Here is a 21,506-nt window from a genome sequence, read left to right on the forward strand (position 1 = left end):
TAAGATGTTGTACATATGCTTCCATTTAACAAAAATTTGGATGAAATGAATGAAAAACTAGCAACAGGGGAAATTGACCAAAAAATTTAGTTGAGGTCCTTAATTTTCCAATTGAAAAGTTAGAGGGAGAATCAGAAGTTTAATGAAAGTTCAGAAAGGAAAATCGACAATTTACTATGATACATAAGGTTCATTATTTTCACATGGAATTGGTTACGTTGACTAGAGCGGTTGTGTCAGCCCTTTGCATCCGAGTTCAAACCACCCTCCACCCCATATTATTATTTTGGGGATCAAATTTTCCATACTTGTACAAAAAAAGTAACCACTCAAAACTAATCCCTTTTCCTCAAACTATAAAAAAAATTAATAATAAAAATAAATAAAAAAAAGAAAAAAAAAAGAAAAAACAAACAAGCAAACAAAAAACAACAACAACAACACTGTCTTAATACTGTTTTAAACTTAGCAACCATCCTAGCTCATGAGGATGGATGCAATAAATAATGTTTGATAACTCAAAAATCTTAATGCGAAAAATAAGGGTCCCAAACTTAACTCAAAAAAGGGTCCCGTATTGACATAGCCACCGGGCCTCAAACTTCAACACAATTTCATATCGACAGCCTATGATTAGATCCTACGGAACTAGATCAAAGTGCAGTGTACCGCTGTACTCTTCCTGCCCTCAGTTTCACTCCGGTGTTTATAAGGGCGATCTGTATAAACACTATGCTAACCATGACTAAGCTTGCTGCGTAAATGACGATGTTCTCAACCACAAGGGCCGGCACAAAATGGCCCTTTCGTGGTAGCCGAGGTAAGCTGCATTTAACCTAGCAATCAACGAAGAGAAGCAAACAAGTCAATACACAGTTATTTATACTACATAGTATGATGATTTCCTCCGTACACCAATGGTGTCGAGAGAATCTAATATTACAACTCGCAACAACGATCTTTGAAAATAGGGAGTATTTGTTCTGTTCTATCTTGCCTTGGAAGAACTATTAATGCGAGTAATGTAATACAAAATAAAAATGCCAATGCTTTCAACCATAACTATGTATGTCATGTGAGGCCATTTTTTAACAGTTTATGAATATTTCCGCAATGGTTGATAGTTGATACATTGACCTTATCGCATGGTTAAAAGATACAAACCGACAAGATATAAGTTTATATATTAACTCGTTCAACTTTAATTTTACTAAATATAATTCAGTTAAAAGATGTTGCATTAACAAAAAAGGTGAGAAGATGTACTTATCAACATCTGGTGTCACCAAGGGATCATCCAACTCTTCTCTCTGTTCAACAGACAGGATAGTACCTCCCACAGTTGCAACATCTTGAACTCCTTCAACCTGAAAACAGAAAAATCCAAAAATATACTCAAAGAAAAGCAAAGAAGTTGCAATCGTTAAACTATCACGTCAATTCCTTGTCAAGTTGTAGATGAAGTACTCTAGTACCAGCTAGCTAACCGAACAATATGGAAGACTAAAGGTTGAAAGTTCTTTGACCCAACAATAGCAACAATCAGGATACATGTGAAACTGAAATCATAGACTTGCCTGTTGAGGATATTGGCCATAGCCAGCATATGCACCGTATGCATATAATGATGGATCAGGAGTAGCCCCGTAAGCATAGGCATCGTAGCCTTGTCCGTAACCATAATATGCAGCCCATTGGTTTGGATCTACTTGCTGACCCCAGCTACCAGGTACATCCTACGATATGACAGTTTTTCAGGCTATACTTGACTGTAGATTGTTTTTTATGCATCCGTGAGAAGATGTAACAAACTCGAGTTCTCTTTCATGCATCGTACATCAAGGAAAGAAGAAATATATAGAGAACAACACTCTCATCCAAAAAAGTAATCACCTGTTTCACTGTTGGGCTTCTGCCCCAAGAAATACGGACTACTTGTTGACCAATCATCTTTCCCTGCATCCTTTGGATAGCTTCTTCAGCCGATGCCCTGTATGGACAGAAGTGAAACCAATAAACAACCAAAAGTAACATTTTGTCTTTCTTGGGGAAGTTGAAAGGCCTGAGAAAAACATTGCAAACATTTTCTTGCCTCTTTCCTTCATGCAACGCCCTTCGTTCAAGCAAAAGGAGACACGTGACAGGGGCTAACATAAATAAGCCAACATTCTAACTCTAATCAGCTATGTATTTGGAAATCGGTAGGAGGGACCAAGATGGATGGCGAACCATTTTTTTGATAAAAATAAAATAAAGAAAATGGAACAATCAAGTGAAGGCTAAAATGCTAAACGAACCTTGTCCCAAACTGTACAAAACCACATCCTTTCCCCACAGGAATCTTGACATAGAAAATCTCTCCAAACTGCATAAAAGTTTGCTTGAGTTCATCCTCCGTCACATTAGGATCCAAGTTACCAACAAAAATCTGCATTGAACATAACCGTGTAGATCATAAGAATAATAAATTAGACACAAAAACGAAATAAAGTAATACAGTTAAGCACATCAGACATACTGTAGTGTTGTTTATGTCATAATCTGCTGTTGGAAGTACTGGAACTGCTGGTGTAGTGTATGCTGGAACAGGATATACCACTGCCAGAAAAATCCACAGGTAAGTGCATAGGATCAGGTTAACTTGACATTTTCAAGAGAGCATTGTGGAGACAATAGAAATAATACTACATAAACTTAATACATGAAGCCAAGTAGGAGCACATCCTTCTGTCCACAACTTGAATTTATTTCTATATCGATATATGAAATGCCCTTACCTTTTGCAGTAGCATATTGTTGCTGAAAACCGGTGGTTTTCTTCGGTGTTGCTGCACTGATGCGCATTGGTCTACTTGAGCAATACTGACCATTCATTTCTGACATAGCTCGGTTCCTTTCAGTCTCATCAGCAAACTTGACAAACCCATATCCCTTTGAGCGTCCAGTGTTAGGATCAGTCACAACCTTGGCACCTCTAACTGATGGATAATTAGTTTGAAAGGTTTCTTGCAACGTATAATCTGTAACATCAGGGGCTAAATCGCCTACGAAAATAGAGTGCTCAGGCGCAGCATCAGGACGTCTTTCCCCAATACCAAAGGAAGCCCAGTTTAACCTAAAAGTTTGTTCAGTTCCAGGCATTTGTGTCCCATTGTAAGCATGCAGCACCCTTTCCGCTGCGGCATGAGAAACAAATTCTACAAACCCATAACCCTCCGGCTGGCCAGTAATTTTATTACGTATTATCTTTATTGAAATCACCTGCATAAAGTAATCATATAAAAGTAAGTAATAGCATCTCCTTTCAGCAGACTGCTATAGAATTGCATAATTAGTTTACTTAAGCCACCTATCAAGCTTGCTTTTTCTTTTTTGTGGATGGGAGTCAGGGACACAAACTTAAATTAAACCATATAAATAAGAAATACAGCCAAAGATGGATGAAATGTAGAAGCTGCAAAACTTAAATCTTTCAAAAACAATATCCACTGCCATCACCTTATCATCAAAGACTATTATTTCATCCAAACAAATTTAAGCAGAATCCAAAAACGAACACCGCAAAAGGGTATCACCCTCTTATTTGTCCCAACTCTCAAATAAACCTCAACCAGCAAAAAAAAATTCTTGCCCAAACCCACTTCATTCAAGTACTTTCAGTAACCTAATCCAGACTTGGTAGTAAGCCAAAAAATATGATCAGCACTCTCTACATTACTTCGCATAGGATGCACCAACATGCAAATTAAAGAAGTTCATCGTCTATTTGGCGACTACAAACCACAAAACAATATGTACTTTAGTTGGTACATCAGTATTTCAAAATCAATTTATATGGCTCTGGAATGGGATTAACTGGAACAAAGAATGAAAAGGGTGCAAGGAAAGACTTCATGAATAAGCTAAAATTTTCAGTCCATCCTGGGATCATTCAAATATTAACTAAGCCACAAGTAGACCAGACAATTTTGAAACTCTCTATGTCAAGTTCCTCCTAAATGAATGTTCCAAGAAATGCATGAGAAAGTGAAAGGAAACAAGAACAGTAATCAGTAATTATGTCAAATCGCAAAGCTTAGCTACACAATAGAGATGCATAGGAGCAGACGAACATAAAAAAACTAGTGTACAGCACTGAAAATAACTATCTGTAGATTATGAACCCTGAGGACCACCGGTCGAGGGGAAGCCCAACAACGAAGTCTATCCCATGAAGATCCAGCCTTCTCCTCCCTTGCTCACTCAAACATCCTTCTACTCCTCTCCATCCCCACCACACAAAAGAGTACTGTGACCCCGCATCTCCTAACACTAGAGAGATTATACCTCTCACAGTACAAAAAGCAGCTCGAATGGGCTTCTGGCTTCCCTAAACATCCACAAGATCAAAGGATCAAAGCAATAGGACAAAAAATCAAGAAGTGATCAGAGCTCTCAGCAGCACTTTTGCAGATCACACACCAGTGTGGTAAGAGATACTAGTAAGGCTGATTCCTCTTAACCAGATCACAAGTGAACAGCCATACCTAGGGAGGTACCTTGGCCTTTCAAATTGCTTGAAGGGGCTCGATAAAGGGTGTAGATGAGTTGCCTATTCATTTTTACTCATTTTTTATTATAAAATTCATACATAACTGATACAGTAAAGAACCACAGATTGGAAAGATGAATCAACATTCGAAATATCTTCCCAACTGAAGTTTAGTGCAAGTAAACGTAAATGAAGTCTATGAATTTGAATATTGGCATTTCTCCCACTCGCTAGTCCAAGTCATATTTCACACAGTATTTCAAATCAAAGTTTCTTATATCATTGAGTCCAAACACAGAGCAAAGATTGATCTAGGTTCCAGAAAGTAAACAATAAAGAAGATGCCAGCTAGCATAGAAGGCAATTTCTCTTGGTATCATGAATTAGGAATATAATTTCACATTCACCAGGGATTATGGAATGGCAGAAGACTACCTTCCATTTCATATCCCAGAGAGTTAATGAACCACCAACGGGCCAACAAGTTAAATATCAGAAGAGCGGCCTTGCTTTCTTAACTCTTCTAGAAATAACCACAAATATAATCTAGTAAACTGAATAGAACAGTGGAAATCATACTGGCAATTTCAATTGGCCCTTACAAAAAATGGACTATTAATCCTCTAGAGGTCACAGGACTCCAATTACAAAGTGACAACATCCAACATATCGTCATCCTCACTAAAAAAATGTCCAGTTACACAGTAGTTTCTTTTCCCCTTGTTTGAGTTACAACGGAAGGGAATCAAACCCTTCACCCAGCCTAATCCAAACCCATGTCCCACCCACCCTCATCACTTGGGCTAACAAAACAACAATATTCAGCTCCAAAGACGATAAATTTCCGTTTCTTGTAGGCTGCTCAATGCCCTACCCACCATATACCTATAAATTAGCCCGAAATACGTATTCACAAAATTCATGCTTTATCAATAACCAAAGCAAACAATTTTTCAATCAAAGATTTGTCCTACATCAGTTCAGTCTGTCATTGACTCATTGTAACACGTAAATATTCATCCCTAGAAGAAAGCAATTCCAGGCAACCCAGAACGACACAATGCAGTAAGCAAAAAGCAAAATCAAGAGGGAAATACCCTTTTTATTCCAAGTTACTAAACTCAAAATTTCCCGTAAAACCCTAACAGATAGTATACAAATGAAGAGAGAGAGAGAGAGAGAGAGACTTCTCCGGTGTGAGCAAAGCAGGTATTGAGGTAGTTTTCATCGACCCAATACTGTAAATCGCCAATCCAGAGGGTTCTGACCTCCTCCACTGAAGTTGGCTGATTATGATGCTGGTACCCCTGAGACAACGTCGTACGAGCCGCTGCCATCATACTACTCAGCGGCTGAGCTGAGCGCTCATCATTTTTCTTAGTTTCTGAAACTATGCTAACTTGGAACAACTGCTTTTCTGCCGGCAACGGGAACAAAGACGGACCCAGCAACACTCAGGGATAACAACTGTTACGACAGCGTTCTGTTACCCCGACTAAATACACTCCGTTTTTGCACTTTGTTCAACCGTGGGTGGTGATCATTGATTTCCGTTTGAATTAGTTTGCTTTAATTCATTTAAGAAATAAATTTCAAAATTTAAACTCTTATTAAAAGGGATGAGCATCACTCTCACTTTAGGTCCCGATCTCATCCCGAAATTAGACCGAAAAAATGCCCGAACTGAAAATCTCGAAACCTTCAGTACGCAGAACCGAACTGATCCCGAAAGTTTCAGTTTGGGATTCGGGCTCATCTATGTAATCGTTCAGTAATCTCAAACCGAACCAAATATTATATATATATATTTATTTTTTTATTTTTTATTTACTTTATAATTACAAATTACTTGGATGTTAAGATTCAATCTCAATCGTCCATTGTAATCCTATTGCTTCATACCTCTCTCACTCTCGAATCCATCTTCCATTCAAACTGAAACCTAAGTGCCTAACCTTATCTCTCTCAAATCCCAATGCCGCTCCTCCATCCACCTTCTTTAACGCAAATCCGACCAGAGCAAGCACACCTTCTCCGACACACATAGAGAAGAAGCACACCTTTTCCGACATGAATCCAACATGAATCGAGTCCCAAAATCTAGGTAAGGGTTTCCGATTTTGGGTGGGTTTTTGTTGTTTTCGTTTGCAGTCAAATTGCATGTTGATTTCTGGATTTGATAGGGTTTCGGGTTGGGTGGGTTTCGAATTAGGTTTAGGGTTGCAGGTTGGTTTTAAAGGTTGCAGGTCATTGGGAGGGTTTCAAGGTTTAGGTTGCAGGTCAAGGCCCAATCTCGAAGTGACCTGAAATCCTGAAAAAATTTCGAGCATCCTGAATTTTGGGAACCCAAGTGTTTGGTTCGGTTTCAGGATATAAAATCGCGACCCGAAATATTTTGGTTTGAGACTCAAGTTGGAGGTTTTGGTTCTAGTTCCCGACCCAAACCACCTTTAGTGATAATACTCAGTGACAGGTGAGAGAAGTTATTAAGTAAGTCACTTAGCGATAATACATTTGTTAAGTTATCTGTTAAAACAGCCGTTAACCTATGACGTGATATCCATGTGAACAATGACTGGATGACACGTGTCAATATAGGTCGATGTGAATATTAAACAATTAAAAAATATATTCTTTTGTCTTCTCCCTTCCTCTTCCCCCGCACATCCTCCTCTTCTTTCCTCATAGATCTCATCTCACTCACTCAAGATCCACAAGAACACCACTTCCCTCTGTAAAATCCCCCAAAACCATGTCTAGACCCACCTCCAGATTCGTCCTCTTCACCCTCACCCTCACCCTCACCCTCACCCTTACCCTCATACTAAATTTCCCAACCCTTATCAAATCCTCTGAACCCCAAAACCCCATCACAAACGAAACCGAAGATGGAAGAATAACGCTGTCAGGAGCAGTTCCGGCTCCGACGTCAGAAAAAGTAGCGACAAAGAATGGAAGAGTGAGAATGGGAGGATATGGCATCATTGGTGGGTTTGGGTGTTCGATCTGGACCTCCTGATCGACGTCCTAGACGTAATTTGTTCAGATCCAATGGCGTTGACGCCACTATTGTGGGTTTGTACTGTTTTTCCCAAATTACTCTACCTTTTTGGGGAAGCCAGGGTTTTACATTGAGGATTTGTGAGGGAGTGCTATAGGATGAAGGGTTGAGGCCTAGGTGCTTCAATCCGATCCAAATTTTGTTACATTTTCATACTCTTTGTCTCTCTGCACCACCATAAACCACCCTTTAAAAAAAGGCTTATTAATCAAAATGCCCCCGGAAACTGTCATTGAGTCTTAGTTTACCTCTAGAAATTGGTTTTGTCTCACTTTGCCCCCTGAAATTGACATTTTCATTTCTTTTTTCTCACTTTACATACTTCTGTTAATGGACTGTTAAATGTAAGGGTATTTTAGACATTTTAGTTTTTACACATTTATTTACCTCTAGCCTACACATTAAACAAGTTTCAATTTTATTTTTGACAACTCTAATTCAAAAACATAATTTTTGGGCATTTTTAAAAATAAATTATTCAATCAATAGAAAAATTCTGAGCAATAAAATTATTGTATCAACCAAAATAAGGTTTACATTTGTTCGTAGAGTCGAAACTTTGCAATTGAAAAATATTTGTTACAACAAAATCATTATACCATTAAGCAATCCTATCCAAAATACTTCTCAAACCTAAAAAATCATTTACAGCAAAGGTGCATGGTTTGAAACAAAAAATTTCACATTGTTGAGCACTGATTCCACTAGGCATGATGAGCTCATTCAAACTATGCACATTTGCTTCAAATATTTTTTTTGTTTGGGAAGTATTTTGGGTAGGATAGCTTAATGGTATAATGATTTTGTTGTATGAATATTTTTCAATTGCAAATTTTCAAGCCAATACATAGATGTCTTGTAACTGAAATGACTCTACAAACAAATGTAACCATTATTTTGGTTGATACAATGATTTTGTTGCTCAGATTTTTTCTATTGATTGAATCATTTATTTTAACAAAATACCCAAATTTTATGCGTTTGAATTAGAGTTGTCAAAAATAAAACTAAGACTTGTTTAGTGTGTATGCTAGAGGTAAATAAATGTGAAAAAACTAAAATGTCTAAATACCCTTTAAATTTAACAGTCCATTAACATAAGTGGGTAAAGTGAGACAAAAAAGTTGAAAATGTCATTTTCAGGGGGCAAAGTAGACAAAACTAGTTTCAGAGGGTAAACTGAGACTCAATGGTAGTTTGAGGGGGCATTTAGACTAATAAGCCTAAAAATAAATAAACTAAATTTTTTTTTCTAAACCTTGCGCAACAATTTACTTCATCGCATAATATTAAAAGCAACAAATTACTTCATTGTGCATGACACACCCCGACCTAAATCAGAGCGTGTTGGCCATCACGTGAGAGTGACGTAACCATGTGCACAGTGCGGAAGCAATAATGATATAAGGAATTACGAATAACTAAAAACCAAGCTACCAGCAATACTAGCTAAGAAAAGGTGCTAGTGCGAGATTAAGTGTGAAATACACCATCAGAGCATAAATAGCCTAAGTGCAGTCTGACTAGACAAGTACTAGATATATAACACCCAAAGGTGATCCTACATTTGTGATGCTCTGTCAGAACCACCGTCGAAATCCCCGCGAACCACCAAAGCACTCCTACCTAAAGCCAGGAGGGGCGCAAAACAAAAAGTGTGAGTGGGCAAAAACAATACTTTTCAAAATCATTTCATTTCTCAAAAGTTCTAACCCCTCGCCTTAAAACCTGTATAATTTCCCAGAAATTAATGTATTCTATGTCATAAATCATGCTCAGGATGAAAATCCATAGAAATATATCATGCCAAAGTATCTCAATGAAATGTTATAAGTAATCCAATTCAAATATATCAATGCCAGATATCATATCAGTCGGATCCACCTAACATGACCTGCACGGCTAAGTCTACAGCTCATAACCAATCTCAATCATATCAAATCCTGCACACGAGTAAGACCCACCTAAAGTGGTTTGTATGACAAGACTAGGTGTAAAATAAATATGCTCTAGTGCTACGATCACGTGAAAGTTATGTGAATGATCGCGGGTCACTTACGAGTCGGAACCACTTAAAGTGGTATGTAAGACAAGCCTGTGTACCTAACTTGGATCTAAGGTGAGCATGTGGTGCGGGAGGTGAACATCACGTGAATGACTGTGCCTTAACTCTGGGCGGGAGCACTAACACTGGGGTGCAGGTTTATGAGCTCTCAACACATTTCACATAATCAAGGAATATCTTTTGGGATGAGCTGTCACAACCTACCCCCTTAAGAGAATTTTGCCCTCGAAATTCACACAATAAATACAATCCACTAATAATCATAAAACAACCTTGGATAGATATCTTTCATCTAGTCATCTATCTCCCAAGTTACTTCCTCCACTGAGTGATTCCTCCATAAAACTTTCACTAAACGTACGGTCTTGTTCCTCAGCACCTTATCTTTCCAATCCAATATCGTCACTGGCTCCTCATCATAAGTCAAATTTGGATTAATTTCTGAAGGTTAAGGAGGTATCACATGTGACGGATCAGAAACATAATGACGAAGCATGGAAACATGAAAAACATCGTGCACTTTAGACAACTTTGGAGGCAATTCAAGCTTCTAAGCAACTTCACCGACTCGCTCGGTGATCAGGTACGGTCCGATGTACCTAGGACTTAGCTTGCCTTTTTTCCCAAACCGTACTACACTTCTCCATGGTGATAGCTTCAGAAATACCCAATCACCTACATTATACACCAGGTCGGTGGCATTTCTGTCTGCTAGACTCTTCTGTCGATGCTGGACTGCTTTCAGGTTAGACTTAATCACCTGAACATTCTGCGTAGTGTCATCCATGATCTCAGGGCCCACCAAAATTCTTTCACCAACCTCCGACCAATATAAGGGTGTACGACAAGATTTACCATAGAGTGCCTCAAATGGTGACATACCAATACTTGAATGAAAGTTGTTGTTGTAGGCAAATTCCATTAAATCCAACCACTTATGCCAAACGTCACCAAACTGCAATACTGAAGATCTCAGCATATCTTCTAATGTCTGAATGGTCATCTTTGATTGTCCATCTGTTTGAGGATGATATGATGTACTATAAAGTAATCTCAAACCAAGAGCTTCCTAGAATGCTATTCAAAACTTAGAAGTAAATCTAGGATCGCGATCCGAGATAATACTAACTGGAACTCCATGGTACTTCATAATCTTTAATATGAACAATTCAGTTAATCAGCTTAAAGGATACTTCTCCCTCACATGACTAAAATGTGTTGACTTAGTAAGTCGATCAACTATCACCCAAATTCCATCATAGCCATTATGTGAACGAGGAAGCTTGTACACAAAATCCATAGTAATATTTTCCCATTTCCACTGTGGAATGGGAAGTGGCTGCATCAATCCAAAAGGCTTTTTTCTTTCTGCTTTGACTTGCTGACAAATGACACACCCACTCACATATTCAGCAATTTCTCTTTTCATACCTGGCCAATAATAAAATGATCGAATGGTATGATACATTTTAGTACCTCCTGGATGCACTGCATAAGCTAAAATATGTACTTTATCAAAAATTGCTTTCTTTAATTCCATATTATTCGGCACATACATCCTACTCTCCTGTATAAGCATGCCATCAGCTTCTCGAATTTTGAAGTCTTTCTTCTTCCCCTGATTCCTTGCTTAAATTATTTCTTGGGTCTCTTCATCATCCATCTGGGCTTCAAGTACATGATCAATTAAAATTGGCCTGACTTGAAAATTTGCAAGTAAGGCTTCCTCTAGAACTTCCATTCCTAACTTCACTCCAATGGACCTTAAATCCACAAGAAGAGGAACATGATCATAAATGGCATTAAGTCTAACTTTTGTCTTCCTACTAAATGCATCAGCCACTACATTAGCCTGACCAGGGTGATACTCAATTGTGCAATCAAATCACTAAGCAACTCAATCCATCTTCATTGTCGAAAATTAAGATCTTTCTGAATAAAAAGATACTGCAGACTCTTATGATCTGTGAAGATCTTACATTTTCCACCATAAAGATAATGTCTTCAAATCTTCAAAGCAAAGATGATAACTGCTAACTCCAGATCATGAGTAGGATAATTCTTCTAATGACAAACTTGTCTATATATGGCTGGAATACTTGATTCATCAAATCCATGAAAGCTGCTGGTGCATTCATTAATCCAAATGGCATCACAAGAAACTCATAATGACCATAGCGAGTCTTGAAAGTAGTCTTAGGGACATCCTCACTGCTGATCTTCAACTGGTAATAACCAGACCTCAAATCAATCTTAGAAAACACACAGGCACCTCGAAGCTGATCAAACAAATTCTCTATACGTTGCAAAGGATAACGGTTTTTAATCGTTACCTGATTCAATTGCCTATAATCAATATAGTCTCAACGTCCCTTCTTTCTTCCTTACAAATAAAACTGGAGCTCCCCAAGGTGAAGTACTAGGCTGAATAAAACCTTTATCGATTAATTCCTGCAACTGGACTTTGAATTCCCTCAATTCAGCATGAGCCATTCTATATGAAGTCAAAGATATGGGATCCATACCTGGAGGCAAATCAATAGTGAACTTCACATCTCGATCTGGCAACAATCCAGGTAAATCATTAGGGAATACGTTAGGAAAATGCCTGACTACTCGAACATCTTCCACACTACTAGAAGCAACATCATTCAACACTACATAAGCTAAATATCCCTGACAACCTTTTGATAACAACCTTTTTGCTTTTACAGCAGAAATAACACCATGCCTCACCCCACTACGATCACCCATAAAAGTAACTTCAGGTAATCCCGGACGATGGAAAGTAATTGTTTTCTCGTAGCAATCAATATTGGCACGATTATAATGCAACCAATATGTGCCTAAAATCACATCAAAATCGACAATATCTAACGGGATAAGATTAGCTGGCATAACCACCTTATCCACTACCACTGGACAACCTGGATATACACAATCAACATAACATCTTTCCCCTCTAGGCATAACAAACTCTAAATCATACCCTAGAGGTGTAGGATAAGGTTGCGTCACTTGAGCAAATGTATGAGAAATAACAGAATGCGTAGCACTACAATCAATTAAAACTCTAGTAAAGTGACCAAGAATGTTTAACGTACCCATGATCAAGTCTGGATGATTTTGAGCATCTTACAGAGAGATATTGTTAATACATCCCTGAGTTTGTTGTCGTCCCCCACGACCTCTATTAGCTTGATTACCTCGCCTTTGCACACCTCATCCCTGGCTGATCAGATTGCCTTGAAGATCCAGTACTATTGGAAGTAATTTCTACTTGCTAGGGCTGTCCTCCCTGATACCACTGAGATCCACCAGCTGGAATGGAAGGATATAGCGTATACTATCCAGGATGCTAAGAATACCTACTCTGGTAATACAGATCCTGGTGTATAAGGAGCGGCATCACCCTGATAATGGTAAGCACCACCTCGACCCATCTGACCATAACCACCAAACCCTGGAACTTGCTGGATCGGCGTTGGTGGTGGCACTTGTAAAACATCTGCCCATAAGTAAAACATCCACTGATGCCCCGCTTACACTCTCCAACATGCCTATTATTACATCTGCGGCATAACGGAGCACTTCCTCTTCCAGAATCTCCCTACCTCTGGAATCTAGGACCCCTTGAAAATCTACCACCTATCCTCTGACCAATGGTACTAAAACCTCCGCTAGAAGAACTAGAACTAGTTCCACTCCTCTTAAAGCTATGAGTCTTACGAGGTCCTTAAGAAGACTGACCTTTACCTTTATTATCTCACCTCTGATTCTTGTCATTTTCTTCCTCCTCACTATTGCTAAGCATATTCTCTAAATCTTCAATTCGCAGTAGAACCTCATAAAACTCTTGATAAGTAGCACATGAAGCTGTGGTCGCCATAGAACGCCACTTCTTTTTAGTACCCAATTTGAAGCGACGAAACATCTCAACTGGATTAGCAGCAACCTCCGGATGATAGCAAGATAAATCAGTAAACCTTCCGTAGTACTCATTAGCTGTTATTTTCCCCTGTTTCAGATTTGTAAACTCTTGTTTCTTACGATCTATATACTCTAGAGGAATGAATCTCTTATGAAATAACTGCTTAAAAACTTCCCAATTAGCAGCTTCCTCAGGTGACAATTGATAAGACTCTTGTCTCCACCAGGATGCAGGCTAATCCTCTAAAAACCAGGTAGTCGTCTCAACCCACCTATCCTCTGGAAGATTTCCCTGTCTATTCATCAAACAGAAAGTCTTCTCAAGATGATTAATCCATTTCTCTGCTTCTTCGGACCCTTCATTACCCATGAAATGATTCAACTTTAAATTATGAACAGTCTCAAGAGGTGTCCTTTGGGGAGGACGAAGAGAAGACTGAATAGCATTAGCAATAGCTTTCTCTAACTGAGCGATATCAGGGAAACTAGGCTCAACAAAAGGACGTGGATCTCTACGAGGTGGCATAGTTCTAACAGAAGACATCAAAATAATTAGAAGATTCATAAGATATGCAGGACTGCAAACCTAGGCTCCGATACCAAATTGACACACCCTGACCTAAATCAAAGCGTGCTGGCCGTCACGTGAGAGTGGCGTAACCATGTGCATAGTGTGGAAGCAATAATGATATAAGGAATTACGAATAACTAAAAACCAAGCTGCCAGCAATACTAGCTAAGAAAAGGTGCTAGTGCAAGATTGAGTGTGAAGTACACCATCAGATCATAAATAGCCTAAGTGCAGTCCGACTGGATAAGTACTAGATATATAACACCTAAGGGTGATCCTACATTTGTGATGCTCTGTCAGAACCACCATCGAAATCCTTGTGAGCCACCAAAGCACTCCTACCTAAAACCTGGAAAGGCGCAAAACAGAAAGTGTGAGTGGGCAAAAACAAAGCTTTTCAAAATAATTTCATTTCTCAAAAGTTCTAACCCCTCGCTTTAAAACCTGTATAATTTCCCGGAAATTAATATAGGCCATATCAAAAATCATGCTCAGGATGAAAATCCATAAAAATATACCATGCCAAAGTATCTCAATGAAATGCTATAAGTAATCCAATTCAAATATATCAATACCAGATATCATATCAGTCGGATCCACCTAACATGACTGATAAGCTCATATTTATATATATTTTACATAAAATTCACTTGTCTTTTCTTAGTTAGTTCCTTATATTTTTGAGCTTATTACTATTTTTTTGTGTTTTGTGTGATTTATCAAGCAAAGAAAAGAAAAGTAGCACAAGTGAGTTATTAAGTAACAAATTCGTCAAAACTGCCTGTGTAGATTAGCTGACTTTGGAAGCATGTTACGAACAACTCAGAATGAATGAGAGAATGATCCTTATATGATTAGAAAGCTACGGATGTCTATTGTCTAGAGCATTTTACAGATTGTTAATATCATTTTTCTAGAAGAAGTTATGTGCATTGTAACACTGAAAGGTTCAGAAAAGGGCTAAGCAGATTTGGCTAATAAAGTGAGAAAGTAAAGGCACTTGTTTTGTGTTTTGCTTTGTCATCAACACTCAGCAGCAAATGGGGTTATGATTGCACTCATTTGGCTTTGGAGCAAGTGGAAATGCACAGCTAGAAGATGAACAAGGCACATGGAAGAAACATGGACAGCATTCTTGCTTTCAATGTCTACTTTGTTATTTTCTAATTTTGTTGCAATTATGAGTGGCTAAACCCCTATTTAGTTAGGGGGAAGTTTGAAGCCATGAACATGCTTGAGATTTGAATTGATTTCTTCCAATTGTGATTTGATAAGTTGTGATTGCAATTCAATTATCTATTTTATTCATAATTGATTCTTGTATGTTTATTAAGGATGCATACTTAGTTTTCATGCATGAATTAGATGCTAGAATATAAATGAGTTTCAACTAATCGTTACAAGTTTATATTCATGAGTAGTGAAGGTTGTTTATCACAATCGCGTTAATTGAATTCTTGGCAATTGTATCATGCATTCATAGTTATAATTGCCTCGTCAACACTTATGATTTTCATTGAACATAATGATCTCTGATTGTATCTCTATTATGCATTCATATAGGGGACTTTTAGAGAATGATTTGGGTTGTCGCATGCATTCATCCAATTCAATGAGTAAAGGAAAATATGAGGGTTAATTTATGCATCACGGTTAATCTGGGGTGTTGAGCATCATAGTTTATTGAAAAGCAATTGGAAATCGATTCATGTACAAGTGTGTCATGTGTGAAGACCAGACCTCTAACTAATCCATCCATCATCGTATTCCTCAAATTTGTCTTACAATCTGTCTAATTTTATAATTTGTTTGTTTGTTTCGAATTCGTCAGAACCAAAATCCCCCTTTTACTTTGTTGTTTCAAAGTGTTAAATTTCTATTTCGTTAGTGTTTTTGAGTGTTTTGATTCAAGTCAAAACCTAAATTTCGTCCAAAGTTGTGTTAGAGTCAAATCTGCCCAGTAAGTGTTTTTAGGCAATTTTGAGTGTTTTTAAGTTGTTTTGCGTCTTTAGAATCTGTTTTGAGTCATTTGAGTCTATTCAAACATTTTTAACTTTGTTTTTATGTCTTTGAGTAAGTTTAGAGGTTTTAGCAAGTCCTCCTAATCCCCGGTTTAGAACGATCCCTACTTGCATTTATACTACAATTTGACAACAAGAGGGTTTAATTTGAGTGCTTAACTTTCATCGCATCAAAGTTTAGTAAGTGTTTTTAGGCAATTTTGAGTGTTTTAAAGTTATTTTGCATCTTTAGAATCTGTTTTGAGTCATTTGAGTCTATTCAAACGTTTTTAACTTTGTTTTTATGTCTTTGAGTAAGTTTAGAAGTTTTAGCAAGCCCTCCTAATCCCCGGTTTAGAACGATCCCTACTTGCATTTATACTACAATTTGACAGCAAGAGGGTTTAATTTGAGTGCTTAACTTTCATCGCATCAATGACCTGCATGGCTGAGTCTACAACTCATAACCAATCTCAATCATATCAAATCCTGCACACAAGTTGAAACCATTTAAAGTGGTTTGTACGACAATACTAGGTGTAAAATAAATATGCTCTAGTGCTACGATCACGTAAAGGTTGTGCGAATGATCGCGGGTCACCTACGAGTCAGAACCACCTAAAGTGGTCTGTACGACAAGCCTGTACACCTAACTTAGATCCAAGGTGAGCATGTGGTGCAGGAGGTGAACATCACGTGAAGGATTGTACCCTAACTCTGGGCGAAAGCACTAACACCGGGGTGCGGGTTTATGAACTCTCAACACATCTCACATAATCGCATCATATCTCGCATAACTGAAGCCATCTCATGTCTTAATTTATGAACTTACCTGGCACTTACCTATGCGTCCGCAGCACCAATCATAAATATATGCAAGTACTAATGCATAAATAAAATAGGTAGATACTTTGCATGGCATTTCAAAACGTATGATCATTCAAATTCATATTCTGGGAAAAATCTCAAGTATATAGGTATATTCGGAAAACCAAAAGCCCATTCACTGATATGTCAAAGGGTCGTAGCCCCCGAGCCTCGATTGATGGTGCTCGTCCTCCAAATAGGTCTCACCTATATGCAAAATAACTAAATAAATGTTATTTAAAGTACATACACAAAACTAGGAAATAACTTCTCATACATTGCTCAAATGGGGTATTTGAATATACCACAATGACCTACTCAACCTTAGGAACATCATCATATTTTTAGAAAAAAATTTCATAACCCCACGCGCCAGCCAGGGCACAGCCATACGTGCCCCCACAAAAACCTTAACGGAAACCTTAACGCCGTTAGGGAATATTCCGTCAAAAAGTAGCATATGCTGTTAAAGTTACCTGACGGCTTCAGAATATTCCGTCAACTTTGACGGAATATTCTCCTCCTTCTTCCTTGGTTCGCTGGAGTCCGGCACCAGTGCCGATGCGATCGCCTATTTTTGGAAAATCTTGAAAGCTTCATATCTCACTCATTTTTGCACCAAAATCCATGAAATTTGAACCAAAATGAAGCTTAGGGCTAGAGGAACAAAACCTTACCACTTTTAGGCCTTCAAATCCATGGGATCTTGCCTGAGAAACCTTGACAATCTGACCAAAATTTCAAACTTGTCAAACTACGCTTCCCGACATCCAAATCACTCCAACTTTTTTCCCCCGAGCTTTGTGAGGGTGTTTTAAGGCTCCCTATAACCTTAAAACTCCTTGAAAACTTCACGATTACGTTTACATGAACAGTACATTAACTCGGGAATTCTGGTTCTTGGGTTTTCAAAGGTTTCACGTCCCAAAAATGGTATGGTTGAATTCCTGGGCTCGCAAAGAACGCAGTCATTACCTTCACCACCTTGATCTGTGCACAAAATGGTTGATTCACCAATTGACCGTACAATTGTCCAGAAGAGGAAGAAAAGCTGAGAGGGAAGAGAGAGAAAGAGAGTCAACGGGAGGGGGAGTATGTGTGAGGTCCTGATTTTTTTACAACCAACCAACACAATTAGAGCCTTTAGTTTTAATTGGGTCCAAAAAGGTTAGGAAGAAAATAAATGAATTCAATTGTTTAATTCCTTAGCTTATTTACACAAACTACAACTCAACTCTCAAGGGTATTCTAGACATTTCACATAATCAAGGAATATCTTTCGGGACGGGCTGTCACAGTGCAGGTTTCTATACAAAAAAATTTTCATAATTAAATAACATTAAAATTACTTGACTTTTGTTTGACAAGGTTTACTTGCGAAGGCCTTTGGCACCATAAAATCTGTGCAACAACCTGTTTTCGTTCCCTTATAGTTTATGCAACGAAGCTATTCTTCATCGTGCAAATGCTTTTTTCATGAGCTTTGCGTGACAACACTTTTGTGACGAAGCCTTCGTCGCTTAAATTATTAAGGGACGAAAATTGTCCTTGTGCGACAAAAAAACTTTGCTTCGTCACAAAACGTGTTAATTGTAGTAGTGAGTTTTGACTACGAAATTTGTATAGTCAAGATACGTTATTCGTAAGCTCATCCTCGAAAATAAAAATGCAAGTATTATCATGTAGTTAATACCAAATATGTTTAAAATATATTATATAGAAAACTAGATTACAGTCTTTGAAAAATATTTAATTTTCATTATAACCTAATGTTAGATTAAATTTTGAATGCTAAAAATAAAAAATAAAAAATTTCAATCTAACCACGATTGAAAAAATAAATAAGTGATTAGATTCCTGTTTTCGGGATTATATAATCTATTTTAGAGGGAGAACAACTTACATGAAACGGGTTCACGGTCATGTGATGTCCTCATCTAATCCTACAAAGCCACATGTTTAGGAATTTATATATTAATGCTTTATTAGACTGGGACACCATGTGATGGTAAACCCGTTCTATGTAAGTCAATCCGTAAACACGAAAATTCTTTAACGAATGAAACGAAACACGTGTATAAAGTAGATTTGTATTGATGAATTTGTAGGGTTACAATCTCTGTTTACAATTTTCCTCTGATTCAGTCTTCAAATTTGATGTAGATGCATAGGTTGTTGATCCAAGGATCGTGATGACTTGATCTTGGATGAAGATTGAACGATTGCTTCAAGTTTTGAGCTTGAAACAATGTGTGGATAGTCTTCACCTTTAGGTTTGACATGCGGCGAAGGTGATGTTGATGTAGGATTTTGTTGATTCAAGGGTCTTGGCGACTTGGTCCTGAATCGAACGTCGTTACAAGTTTTAAGCTTGCAACAAAGTCTTGAAGGAATTGGCATAAGTGCTTGTTGATTCTTCAAGGGAATGCTTCATCTTTGGTTGTACGTTCTTTAAAGAGAGCTTTGGCAGCGTATTAGTCTTCAAAGATTTGGCAAAGGTTCTCCTTTTATGAGAATTTTGGCCCTTCAATGTAGAAATTGTCAACCTTTATGCTTGTTTGAGGACCTTGTATTTATAGACTTCTCAAAGCTTGCCTTTGGATGGATTTGGCTTTGATTTGTGTCTTGATTCATCCATGGGAGAATTTAGGCATGTTTTGTGTCTTAATTTCTGCCACTTTCCCTTGCTTGGCCGAAATCTATAAGTCTTTCTTGCCTATTTTGCAAGCAATCTTCAATTCTTGCTTGTTTTTTGAAGATGCTTTAGCTTTCATTCTGGTTTTGGGAGCAATTTGGGCCCCTTGTCGATTTTAAGGAGATTTCTTCCCCTTTGCCGCATTTTAGGAATGCTTTTGATCTTCCTTTGCTTAATTTGTGCCACATGTCATTGATGACTTGTCCATTTGTGAGAAGTCATATGCCACGTGGAGCTTTATGATGCATCATTTGCATGCAACAAAATGTACATGTCTACAAATGCCCCCACTTTAAGGCGTGTTGTAGGCATGTGCTTGTCACATGTAGGAAACGTGTTTTGAAGTCCTGCAATGTGAATGTTCTAACTCAAGGGTCGTCAAGACTTGATTCTTGAACGAAACATTTCTTTGAGGGCCGTTAAGGCATATTTCTTGAATTCAAATAATGAATTTCATCAAGGGTTGCTGATGCTTGGTCATGAATGAAATAAAAATTTTCTTCAAGGGTCGTAAAGCCTTAATCTTGAATAAAATGGAAAATTTCTTCAAGGGTCGTAGAGGCTTGATCTTAAATGAAATGAAAATTTAATTAAGGGCTTTAGAGGCTTGATCTTGAATGAAATTTTTGAAAATGGATAAATCGGCACATACTTATTGTGCGTATTGATTTTCCATAATTTTTTGACAAAATACATTTTGGTGTATTTTAGGGCTTGAATTTTTTTCCTCGTGTGTCACATCCTGGCTCGGGTCCCCCACTACATCCCTGGCTTGACTCCACCGTATCACGATATTTTTCGTTTTGGGCCCCGACCAGGCCCTCACGATTTTGTTTCTTGGAACTCACACGAGAACTTCCCAGTGGGTCACCCATCTGGAATTGCTCTCGCGCGAACTCGCTTAACTTCGGAGTTCCGATAGAATCCGAAGCCAGTGAGCTCCCAAAAAGCCTCGTTCTAGGTAGAGATGAGAATATACATATAAGGCTTATAGGATCCACTCCCTGGGCGGTGTGAGATGTAACATCGTGGGTATGGGAAAAAATGCTTTTCCTCCCTTAGGTAGGAATCTCTTTCAATTTTGGTAATGAGGGTGATTTCCTTCAAGATGTTAGAAAGCTTTAGTGATTTCCTTCAAGGTTTTGAAAGATTTAATGTTTGTCCTTAGGTAAGTAGGATTTGCATTTTTTTCCTTTTCCTTTCCAATTTTTCGGTCAAATGGGTGTTTTCCCTTTTGATTTGAGAAAATTGAAGATTTGTCCTTGTGGTGCACATTGACTCTGCCTGCTACCATGAGTTGTAGCTGCTTGAAGCTTCTTGCAGTGCGTCACTTTTTACTGCGTGGTGCTGTGCAAAAGACTGTAGTGGGGTTACGCTGTGTAGTGCCTTTTGGTCACAGTTTTCCCTTGGTGGTGACGTTGTCGTGCAGTGCAAGAAACTGCTTGCGTAATCGTTGCGGGGTTATGTAGTGTGATTGCGTAGCATTTTTGTTTTCTTTGCTACTGTAGCGTGTTTTGAAGGACCGTCTTGTAGCTGCCCTATTTGCTGTGCTGCTCAAGCTTTGCGGCTAATTTCTTTTCGTCATTGTGACTTTGTCATTGTCATCCTGCAATGCTCACAAGGTTTGTCTCGCATGTCTTTTGCTTTAGTAAAGTAATTTTTTTTTTCCTTTTTGCCGTCCCACCTTATGCTTATCTTGTCTTTTTTTTTTGTTCTAGCCATAGTATTTTTCAAGTGCTTTAAGAGCAATACCATCACTATTCTTGTGAAGGAAAGCGATTCGCAA

The 21,506-nt window shown here is 38.2% G+C and overlaps 1 protein-coding gene across 1 annotated transcript; it reads right to left on the reverse strand.

The window, feature by feature from the left end:
* Window positions 1–444: 444 nt before the first annotated feature.
* Window positions 445–6,304, reverse strand: LOC103440360 (polyadenylate-binding protein RBP47B'). Its single transcript, XM_008379031.4, has 8 exons — window positions 5,719–6,304; window positions 2,778–3,261; window positions 2,519–2,598; window positions 2,298–2,428; window positions 1,894–1,990; window positions 1,578–1,736; window positions 1,267–1,367; window positions 445–836 (listed from the first exon to the last, which is right to left on the reverse strand). Exons 1-8 carry the CDS (start codon window positions 5,869–5,871, stop codon window positions 746–748), a joined length of 1,296 nt encoding a protein of 431 aa, XP_008377253.1. The 5' UTR covers window positions 5,872–6,304; the 3' UTR covers window positions 445–745.
* Between the last annotated feature and the right edge of the window lie 15,202 nt (window positions 6,305–21,506).

This window comes from Malus domestica, chromosome 11 (assembly GCF_042453785.1).
Source record: "Malus domestica chromosome 11, GDT2T_hap1".
NCBI classification, from domain to species: domain Eukaryota; kingdom Viridiplantae; phylum Streptophyta; class Magnoliopsida; order Rosales; family Rosaceae; genus Malus; species Malus domestica.